Source organism: Echiichthys vipera (assembly GCF_963691815.1).
Source record: "Echiichthys vipera genome assembly, chromosome: 12".
NCBI lineage: Eukaryota > Metazoa > Chordata > Actinopteri > Perciformes > Trachinidae > Echiichthys > Echiichthys vipera.
Genome location: NC_139837.1, coordinates 16,972,114 through 16,983,775, shown reverse-complemented (window position 1 = coordinate 16,983,775; position 11,662 = coordinate 16,972,114). Strand labels below are relative to the sequence as shown.

General features: G+C 41.9%; 1 protein-coding gene across 1 annotated transcript; it reads left to right on the top strand.

The window, feature by feature from the left end:
- The first annotated feature begins 1,133 nt into the window (after window positions 1-1,133).
- Window positions 1,134-9,788, top strand: thbs1a (thrombospondin 1a). Its single transcript, XM_083924204.1, has 22 exons — window positions 1,134-1,302; window positions 1,400-1,483; window positions 1,737-2,296; window positions 2,419-2,497; window positions 2,597-2,686; window positions 2,787-2,896; window positions 3,225-3,350; window positions 3,785-3,881; window positions 3,984-4,157; window positions 4,255-4,431; window positions 4,526-4,699; window positions 4,797-5,077; window positions 5,169-5,387; window positions 5,494-5,601; window positions 6,011-6,170; window positions 6,293-6,411; window positions 6,674-6,908; window positions 7,016-7,243; window positions 7,331-7,602; window positions 7,694-7,791; window positions 7,876-8,015; window positions 8,149-9,788. The coding sequence occupies exons 2-22, from the start codon at window positions 1,420-1,422 to the stop codon at window positions 8,154-8,156; spliced, it is 3,519 nt and encodes a 1,172-aa protein (XP_083780330.1). The 5' UTR covers window positions 1,134-1,302; window positions 1,400-1,419; the 3' UTR covers window positions 8,157-9,788.
- Window positions 9,789-11,662: the final 1,874 nt, after the last annotated feature.

Sequence of the window (11,662 nt, the reverse complement as noted above, 5' to 3'; positions counted from 1 at the left end):
GGACTGGTCTAGGAATGAAAAGAAAGAAAGGTCGTAGGTTAAATGCTCAGCCATAAACCTTAACCTTCATCTGCATGGTGATGTCATGATTTTGAAGGGGGAAAATGCTAGTACACTCTTAACCATCAGAGGCTATGGACAGTGGTGGACAGTAACTAAGTACATTTACTCAAGTAGTTTCAAATTACTTTACAGTTCTTGAGTATTTCCATCTTCTACAGATTTTCAGAAAGGTTCATGTATTATCTTTGACTTTTCTTCTTAATCCAACATTAACATAAAACGATTCAATGGATGACGTGTATTTTCCACAATACTTAACACAAAATACACAAAACAAAACACTCTTTTCCACTCATTATTGGGATTCTTACGGTTATTCACTTGCACAATTACAAATGTATTGTATATATTTAGTATTTTACTCTAGGAATACATTTCAAGCTAAAATAACATGCCTGAATTGGATATATAAGTATCATACATTCCTCAAGCTATTTTTGCTCTTTGTAGGCAAAAAGAACCCACCCCCCACCACCACCACCACCACCTCTCCAGACCAACACTTTCATTCATTACTCAATGAGTCCTCTGGTGGCCAGACTAGGAATAGCAAAATGAGACCACAATAAACCAGTAAAAAGCCTGCTGTAGCCTTTATGTCATTAAGAGCTCGAATTAATACATACTCATAGTTGGAATATAACTGTATGTTTTATATTATTTTTAAAGCCACGCATAACTGGTTTGTATTACCAGTCTACTGGAATAATTGGCGTACTTAGGCCACTTTTGATCATATTAAAAATTAAACTATTTTTAGAAAATGCCATCTTAATAAAATTAAGCCTATTTGACGAGTAATTAAACTTTTATTTGACCGGAAACGACCGAGTCTTGGCTCCGGAGGGTGTATGAAATATTTGTCCGGTGATGGAAATTCAGCTCTGGAATGCATTTTTCCCCTCTGTGTGCGCGTCTCGGATGTAATTCTGACTGGCTGTGAGGTAAGAAAACAAGTCCGTCCCTTTCTCCTGCTGCCATCCCATTGGTCCAGGCGGGACCTCAGGAATGTCCTCAGACTGTTTAAATAGCACTTGTATCGATAGGATAAGTCAGTAGAATAAGTCTAAGCACCGGAATAAATCCCGGACAGTAGCTCATAGAGATTTTGCAGCTATCGACCCAGAGCTATTGTGCTTCTACAAGAGCTAAAGGAAGAGAAACGGGATAAATAATCGGACCACCAAGGACTTTTTTTTCTATCTAGGCCTTTTTTCAGAGGGACTTTTCATTTTAAAGGTTTGTAAATTATTATTACCATTGTTTATTTATTTATTGCAAAACGTAATCTAGATGTGTCCCATAACGACGTGTTTGTTACTCTTGGTTACAATAGGGATCACTAGAGATTTCGAAATGATGCTGTGCGGCATCTTTTTGCTGTTGATGCTTTGGAGCTGTGAAGGTGCAAGATTGGCAGGTGAGAATGGAAATAGTGATAGTCCGTTTTACCTCTAAAAACGTTAAAAAGTAGTTCCATATTTAAAATAAGCATTGCTATAGGGGCTGTAACTGTGATACCACTAACGTTTTAATAATACTCTATATTAATAAAAAGAGTCTCTTATAATGCTCTTGTTATTTTGAGGCTTTTTTGTTTTTATGCATTTTCATACACATTTTCATTATGAGAGAAAAAACTGAACAATGCTTTTTCTTTTCTTTGACCGCAGAGAGCCGGGATGATAACAGTGTGTATGACTTATTTGATCTGGCCCGGGTAAGCAAGAGACACAACGGCGTGAGTTTGGTCAAAGGGGAGGATCCGTATAGCCCTGCATACAAGGTCCTCAATGCGGACCTGATCCCCCCAGTTCCTGACAGCTCCTTCAGGGACCTCCTTGACTCCATCCAGGCTGAGAGGGGCTTCCTCCTCCTGGTCAACCTGAAGCAGTTCAAGAAAACCAGGGGCAGCCTTTTGACAATCGAGAAGAATGACAAATCCGGACCTGTTTTCGAGATCATCTCCAACGGGAAGGCGAACACTCTGGATGTGGTCTACTCCACCATGAACAAGCAGCAGGTCGTGTCAATTGAGGATGCTGATTTGGCCACTGGACACTGGAAGAACATCACTCTGTTTGTTCAGGATGACCGGGTGCAGCTTTTTGTTGGCTGTGAGGAGATCAATGTATCAGAGATGGATTTGCCGATCTACAAAGTGCTGTCCCAGGAGGTGGCAGACATTGCCACTCTCAGGATTGGAAAGGGAACTGTGAGGGACAGATTCATGGTAAGTTCTAGTGTCTTAGCTCAACCAATAATTAAGCCTACTAATGTTGAAAAATAATATTTGTGCTCACAGTATAACTGATAAATGTGTGCGTTTATTAACTGGAATTTATTGTCCCTCAGGGAGTACTCCAAAATGTGCGCTTTGTCTTTGGGACAACTCTTGATGCCATTCTGAGAAATAAGGGATGCCAAAGTGGAGGTAAGTCTGAAAAACAAATCAAATATATCAGTCACCCTTAACTGAATCTTAATCTTAACAGAAATGCATTTGTTCTCTCTCCTGTTTTCCCCCCTGCAGCTACCTTAACTGATGTCATGACCCTGGACAACCCAGTCAATGGCTCCAGCCCTGCCATTAGGACTGATTACACCGGCCACAAAGCCAAAGGTGAGACCTCTCCTCCCCAAAAGTGTGTCTCTGTTTTACTGCTCAGTCGTAAGCTTTCAGAGGTGAAGTAATGTATTTGACTTTTCTCTCCTGTTTTCAGATCTGCAGTCTGTCTGTGGCTTCTCTTGTGAGGACATCGCCGGCATGTTTAAGGAGCTCAAGGGACTCGGTGTGGTCGTTAAACAGCTGTCGAATGAGCTCCGCAAAGTGGTAAGCTCCAAGGGCCATCAGGGTCTGCTCTTTTGTCATCATTCACTCCCTCTTTTCCTCCCGTCTCCGTCTTCCCCTCCGATTTCAGTTAACGCATTCCCAGTGCGTAGCCACTTGTCGCTGTAATGGCAGTCCCTGGCCAAGTCCTTAATGAGACCCATGTGAATACACAAATATGTTTGGCTGTCGGTTGCGTTTGCACTGCTTCGCTAGAGTCAAGCAATGTCTTAATCACGGTGTCGGTCAGTGATTCATTTGTATTGGAACTTTGGCAAAGTGAAAGTTTTCCGTCCTCCATCCTGAGCAACTCTCTCTTTCTCTCCTCCAGTCTGAGGACAGCACACTGCTGAAAAATCAAATGAACATCCACAGTGGAATTTGCATCCACAATGGCATTGTGCACAAGGACAAAGATGAGTGGACCGTGGATGGCTGCACAGAGTGCACCTGCCAGGTAAATGTTATCACACCTGACGAAATGCAATCTTGAAAACAAGCCAGGAATCAGCTGAGGAAATACAATGCTGTGTTTCCTGTATTTCTGCTGTAATAAAGTTATAATAATACTTATGTAAACACCTCTCTGAAAGCCATAAACACTTTTTTTAAACTAGCAGCAAAGCAGCATGAGCCCTTTTCCCCACCAGCATCTAGTGTGTTCATGTGTTGTGCAATTAGTTAGGTGTTAGTGGGAGAGTGTTGGTGAGGATTATTTTTTCTATCATGTCCTGTTACTGGGGACACTTCTGCTGTCATGTCATCACTCCATTGTAAAATATAGCAATTAGGCTTGGAACAGCATCAGCAAAGCCTCTTTTTTTTCTGTAGCCAGTCAACCAGTCAGCTCACTCATTATTCTTGTACTAATTCAACTGTTCGTTTATCCAGAACTCTGCTACTGTGTGTCGCAAAATCTCCTGCCCTCTGATCCCATGTACTAACGCCACCGTGCCTGACGGACAGTGCTGCCCTCGCTGTGGAACACGTAAGCTCATTTTAAAATCTAATCAGACCTTTTATCAGATTTTCTTTATTTCCTTGTTGATATATTTTCCCTAAGGTAACTTAATGTCTTCCCCCTCTACAGCGAGCGACTATGCAGAGGATGGTTGGTCCCCCTGGTCTGACTGGACCCATTGTTCAGTGACTTGTGGTCGGGGCATCCAGCAGCGCGGACGTTCCTGTGACCGCATCAACAGCAACTGTGAGGGCACCTCTGTCCAGACCCGTGATTGCTACCCCCAGGAATGTGACAAACGCTGTAAGTCACTCAGCATTCTTAACTCGGCCATTGTGATAATAAATATTCTCTGTTTAAGAGATGCATGATTTATTAATTGCATATGCATTGCTCACAGTCAAACAGGATGGTGGTTGGAGCCACTGGTCTCCCTGGTCTTCATGCTCTGTGACTTGTGGTGAGGGGGTCATCACCCGGATACGCCTCTGCAACTCCCCCACACCCCAGATGGGTGGAATGGACTGCCAGGGAGAGGGACGCCAAACAGAAATCTGCCAAAAGTCACCCTGTCCTAGTGAGTTGAATTAATGTAGCAAAGTACTGCCAGTATGTTACTGTGTTTGAATTCGAGGGAACATACTGAACGTTGTTTTTATGGCACTTTTTAGTCAATGGAGGTTGGGGACCTTGGTCACCATGGGACACTTGCACTGTTACCTGTGGTGGAGGAGTCCAGACCCGCAAACGTCTCTGCTCGGACCCTGTCCCCAAATATGGAGGAAAGGATTGTGTTGGTGATGCTACTGTGTCTCAAGTGTGCAACAAACAGGAATGCCCTATTGGTAAGCATTTAAGATTTAACAAATATTAAAAAAGATAAACCATCACTCACAAGAAAGAATTGCCCTTTTAAAGTTACATTTTCTTCTCTCTCTACAGATGGTTGTCTTTCCAGCCCGTGCTTTCCTGGCGCAAAGTGTATCAGCTTCCCTGATGGCTCTTTCAAGTGCGGCAGGTGTCCACTTGGCTACTCTGGGAATGGTATCACCTGCAAAGACGTCGATGAGTGTAAAGAGGTCCCTGATGCTTGCCACACACATAATGGAGTCCATCGCTGTGAGAACACTGAGCCTGGTTACAACTGCATGCCTTGCCCCACACGTTTCTCCGGTCCTCAGCCCTTTGGAAGAGGAGTGGAACAGGCAACCGCTAAAAAACAGGTGTGTTGTTGTGTTATTCTTTATACACTGTGCATGTGGCTCATAGGCTAGCTGTATGCATTTTCTTTAAATTCTCTGTAATTTTGTTTAGGTTTGCAAACCTCGTAACCCATGCAAAGACGGTAGCCACGACTGCCATAAAAATGCAAACTGCGTCTACTTGGGCGTCTACTCTGAGTCCATGTACCGCTGTGAGTGCAAGCCAGGGTATGCTGGGAATGGCCATATCTGCGGAGAGGACACTGACCTGGATGGATGGCCCAACACTGACCTGCACTGTGTGGAGAACGCCACCTACCACTGCAAGAAGGTAGCCAGACCCCACATGGACAGGAATAAAAAAGGCTATTATTTTCACATCTGCACTCTATTATTATTGTGTTTGCCTCCTTAACCACTCCTTTATTCCTTTACAGGATAACTGCCCCAACCTTCCAAACTCTGGCCAGGAAGATCATGACAAGGATGGCCTGGGTGATGAATGTGACCAGGATGATGACAATGATAGAATCCCAGATGATAGGGTGAGTCATCACAGGAGTTTATTTCAAGCCCAAAGTGTGCTTTCCTCAGAGAGCAGACATAGCAATCAGCAACAGCCATCCTTCCTTTGGGCAGTAGGAATGTAAAGTCTCTATGTTTGTGTGCTTTCCCCAGAGTGGAAAACATGTACAGTAGCGTAGGAAAAAGACAGAATTGAAGATGAGGTGGCTTGTTGCCCATAATTCTTAGTTTGGATTTGGAAAGTTGGGCAAGAAAAATGCTGTGGTAAAAATTACCAGCTTGCATGCAGTGGAATATCACATTCCACCAGAAGTAAGAGAAAACACAAAAGTCATGAAAAGCAGAGTTTTGCTCTTGTAAACTTGTTCTGTTAGTAATGATTGATTTTAGTAATTAACTTGTTCTTTCGATCTTTCTCTATAAATTTAGGACAACTGCCCAAGAGTCTACAACCCTGCCCAGTATGACGCAGACAGAGATGATGTTGGTGACAGCTGTGATAACTGTGTGTTCGAGGCGAACACTGACCAAACCGACACTGACAACAATGGAGAGGGAGATGCCTGTGCTGTTGACATTGATGGAGATGGTATGTTATTTCTTCATATTCCATTCAAGTTATATTCCTTATGCCTTTATTTATGCCTTTCCTCATCCTTAAATATAAGTTGCACAGTCCTGATGCTAACATAAGAATGTTTGACTCAACAGGCATTTTGAACGCGAATGACAACTGCCCATATGTTTACAACGTTGACCAGAGAGATACCGACAGGGACGGGGTGGGAGATCATTGTGACAACTGCCCTCTGGAGCACAACCCTGATCAGGTAACATAAGATCTCATCTTTTCATTACAAGCCATCCTGGTTAACGTAGATCAATGTGCGATGTACTTTAATGATGCAGAAGTTTCTGCTTTGATAAAAGAGAGGAATGTGACAGCTCTCTATTTATCAACCATTGTAACAAAGGTACAGATATTTCATATTGAGGCTGGCGAAAAACAGTAAAGGGAGTTATTTGAAGTGAGTACAAGAGTCTTATAGTGAGTGGGAAGTCACATCATAAAGGAATTCTGTTCTCCCACAGATCGACTCTGACTCAGATCTCGTAGGAGACAAGTGCGACAACAACCAGGACATTGACGAGGACGGTCACCAGAACAACTTGGACAACTGCCCCTACATACCCAACGCCAACCAGGCAGACCATGACAAGGATGGCAAGGGTGATGCCTGCGACCATGACGATGACAATGACGGTATTCCTGATGACAAAGATAACTGTAGGCTGGCATTCAACCCAGATCAGCTGGACTCTGATGGTGAGTTACTCTCTCAATGTTGTGTCATATGTTGTCTTTTGAAAAATTTGGTGCCATTTACCAAACAAATACAGAGAGTGATTATCATTTCCATATTTTCCTCTAAGGTGATGGTCGTGGAGATGTGTGCAAAGACGATTTTGACCAAGACAACGTTCTGGACATCTATGATGTGTGCCCAGAGAACTTTGCCATTAGTGAAACAGACTTTCGCAGATTCCAAATGGTTCCCCTGGACCCCAAGGGCACCTCTCAGATCGACCCCAACTGGGTGGTCCGGCATCAGGGCAAGGAGCTGGTGCAGACTGTCAACTGTGATCCTGGCATTGCCGTTGGTAGGTAATATACAGAAAGACATCCTGTTGTGTGGACACAAAGTGGTTACCTACCGAGTCTAAAACAAAGTTCTTATTTTAATTCAGGTTATGATGAGTTCAGCGCGGTGGATTTCAGTGGAACATTCTTCATCAACACAGACAGAGATGACGACTACGCTGGGTTCGTGTTTGGTTACCAGTCAAGCTCACGCTTCTACACGGTGATGTGGAAACAGATCACACAGACCTACTGGTCCAACACACCAACAAGAGCTCAAGGCTACTCTGGTCTGTCAATCAAAGTGGTTAATTCCACCACTGGGCCTGGTGAGCATCTGAGGAACGCCCTGTGGCACACCGGCGACACCGCAGGACAGGTGAAAATAGATTAATTGACTCAGTGTTAAAGGCTCCATATAACCAGTTGACACGTTTCCCATTTTAACCATCACAATTCATCGTTTTCAGGTGCGCACTCTGTGGCATGACCCCAAGAACATCGGCTGGAAGGACTTCACCGCTTACAGATGGCATCTGATCCACAGACCCAAGTCTGGACTTATAAGGTGAGTTTAAAACCTCAAAACCATTTAATTACTAACGCTTATTTCTATCAAAACAGCAATAAGCTCATGTGATTTCCTTTTTAGAGTGGTCATGTATGAAGGCAAGAGAATCATGGCCGATTCCGGAAATATCTATGACAAGACTTACGCTGGTGGCCGACTAGGCTTGTACGTCTTCTCCCAGGAGATGGTTTACTTCTCAGATCTCAAATACGAATGCAGAGGTAAGCACAATATTTCAATATTTTCAAAAGAATGATTTCATCACCATAAGCTTTTCTGACTGGCACCCCACTTCATTTAAAAGTGTCAAACCTGCTCCATTTTAACATGTTTTCTTTCTTTCCTTTCTTTCAGATACATAATTGGACCAGAGAGCCTTCCAGAAGAATGTCTGACTGTATGAATATATAATACAAAACTTTTTTTTCTTTTGAGAGCTGCACATTGGAGAAATGACGAGCAAGTGAGCTAACTTGAGGTAAACTGACCTCAGGACCTAAAGCCAAATCAAAGTTCAATGATGATTCTGCACCAATCTCAAATTGTAAGTGCAGCTCTGTCAGAAGAGATCTCACTTTGTTGCTCTGATCTGCATTGAAGGGGGGAGGGGACACATTTTAATGCTTTGCACACCTGAACAGTGTTCCTCTTTGGATGAGGGACCAGAGGGAAATGTTCCATGTTTAAAAAGTTTTAGATATTATTTTTGAGCAATAATATAAATCTGCTGTGGACTTAAAGATGCTTGTTTCAGTATGAAGAAAACAATAGATTTTTCTTAGGAAATACCTAATACCCCTTGAAGTAACTGTTGAGGGACAATGGACAGTATGGACTGACTGTTACTATCAAAGAGAGTGAATGTTGTTTGTGTGTTTGTGCATGTGTGCCACCTTAATGTCATAGTTACAAAGACAATCTCGTAATTTTTTTTTTCATTTTGATTTCTTTTTAAGACCCCACCACTCAATCCCTGTATATACAAAGTCTTGAATTTAGCCGAGGCTTAGGGCTGGTCCAAAACATTCGTCTTCTCAGGAAAGAGCACTAGAAACGAGGAGAGCACAAAATCAGGACAGCACAGGGCCCAGAAGCAGGCGCACTGAACACTGCTTTGGGACAGCAATTATTAGAAAATATTATGTTATATCGCTCGTCTTTATTGAACATGTCAAGGGATGTAAACAGTGAGGGCCAGTCTATTTCCTGTCATGACAAGACCATTCGAAGTATGGCTGTTTGTATTTACTTATTCATCATAAAGACTCGCTCATCTCTGCATCTTTAAATGTTTTTAGCAACCTATTCAAGGAAAATGAAATCAATATCCGCTAATGGCAAGATAAAGCATTATATTTGACCAAAACAGTAAAAAAAAAAAAAAAAAGTCAAAGATAGGCATCACCTACAGTATCTCTAAATATTCTGCTTCTGCAGAGTGTGCATGACCGGTGTGCTTGAGCTTGTGTGTACATTTATGACAAGGGAAAATCAAAGGAAACCCTTTATGTACAAATATTACCTCATTAATTCTTTTTGTATTGAGGCCAGCAATACACAAGAATCACTTGTCTTAGCAACAGAGTATAAATTGAATGGCTTTCTTTTTTTTTTAGCAAGACTTTAGTATCATTTATTTGCTGTATATAAGATATTTTTGTAGATGACCAAACAGGAACGTAAAGGATTGAGGATATGTTGTCATTTTTTGATAAATTATTATGTTTGTTTTATGTTGAGGTTATTTCATTTGTGTAGATATATGCTATTTAAATAATTTATCTAGAAGCGAAGCCTCATATGGAAGCGTTTCTGTCTGTATAAACTTATTTGCACACTGACATGAGGATGTCTTTGTTATTTTGGTTTTGTATGTGTCTTTTTTAATTATTAGTGAAGCTTTTCTATACACTTTGTACTATAGTTTCTACCCAAAGTGCTGTTTATACTCCTACCTGGTATTTTGTAATGTCAAGTGAACAATAAACACTTTAGGAAAAAAATGATCTTGGTTGGTTGGTGTCTTTTTGGGCAAACAAACAGTAAAATGGTCTCAAATCTGAAGACTTATTTCTCAGACATATTTGGACTTCATATCTACAGTACGTTGATTGAAGTCTTCTCCCTAGAAAAGCAAAATGAGCCGAGCCATGCTGTGTCAAGCAACTGGAATCCATTAGTCGAGTCTGTTGAAGCCTTGCAGAAAGGGTGTATCCTTGGGAGTCAACAGCAGGAAAACTCAACATGAAGTATAACCCACTTACACAGCCCATCCATACAGATCTGATTACACATTACACAGGCATCTCTTTACACTTTCAAACAACGACACTCCTGTGAATCAAGGAAAGTTGTACTCTAGAGTAATAAATTCACTCCCTTTTGGGACGTTAACTTATGACTGTGGTCCGCTCTCGCCAGCAAGAATGTGCACTGAAATTCCACAGTTTTTCATAAAAATGTCTCAATAAAACTTGTCAGAGTTGATGAAGTATCCATAGACTGGGTCTGCAGCTCGCTCTTAGACCCTGCACTGGTAGGCTATATCACCAGCGAGCAAATAATTCAGACTACTAATTAAGATGTTTCACAGGGCCTGAAAGAGCTGTAATCTAAGGCACCAGTGAGAATCATGCCAGAAAAGCCAGACGGTCTCAGCATGTCTCTTTACATTAGAAGTGACCTCAGTCTTACCACACTGAGCTCACTGTGTTTCCATTACCCCCAAATGAGCAGCATATCATCCATGCTGAAGATATATTGTGTCAATTACACAAATGGCATTTGTAAAACTGACAACCATGATGCGTGTGCAGCATGTGTATCTATGAAATGATCACATATGTATGAAATAAGTCTAATCTAGTGATGTCAGTCTGAAGAGTTTTTACATATTCTCTCTTGGACCCGTGCTGAGTTCACAGTCAAATAATGCTGCAGGTTTCATTGATAGCAGGGCTCTTTGGAGCTTGACCTTGAGGCTCACCTGGTCGAGGTGTTTTCAGTCCAGAGGAATGTGAGGTAAGTCCTACCGTTTAGATGGGGTCAAAATGTGTGGGTGAGGTGAGGAGTGAGGCCAACAGGCCCGTAGTTGTCTAGCGCCAGGTGAGAGGAAAAGCAGGACCTCTGATTTCAGCCAGGTGCAGGCTTGCAACTCAAACTGTGCAAGCAGGAGCAAATAGAAACTAAGTCATCAGCTCAATAGATTTGCTTAATTCTCAAAGCTTGCTGTCTTTTGTCATTGGAATAACGTTTCTTTTTTTAAATGAAAGGTCACGCTGGGTCCAGTTTCAGAGGTTTCTACTAATCTGACCCATTCTGAAGCAGATCACCTATAGGGGCAGGAATGAAAGGAATGCTATGGATCTGACTATCTCTCCTGCGGAGTACACATCATCCCTTTGTCCTCATTAACAACCACACATTACTAACAGAGAGATACTATATTTCATATGAGAGGGCTTAAAGTTAATACAATATATACAGTGTTCAGACTTTAACTCATGTTTATGTGTGCAGTAGAACATTCTGCGGCCACCGTAACCGGTTATTAGGTTTAATGACAGCAATTTTCTGTTCTCATCTATGATACTTAGGTTAATACAAAGAGTAGCCCTGCTGCTCTGTTTCCTCAGACAGGGCCATAAACACAAATAAAAACAATGGGTCGCAATCCAGCTTCATATTGAAAACACCAATTAGAGGAGACCAATTAGGATGCAAACTAACAGCTCTCATCCTCAGTTTTCTAAAAAACAGTAGTCATAGAATTACTCACCCCCAAACATTGATACATTATGAAACATTTAGGACAGGTTAGTTATACCTACATAAATCAAAAAGTTTTACAGTCTCCTAAAACATCACA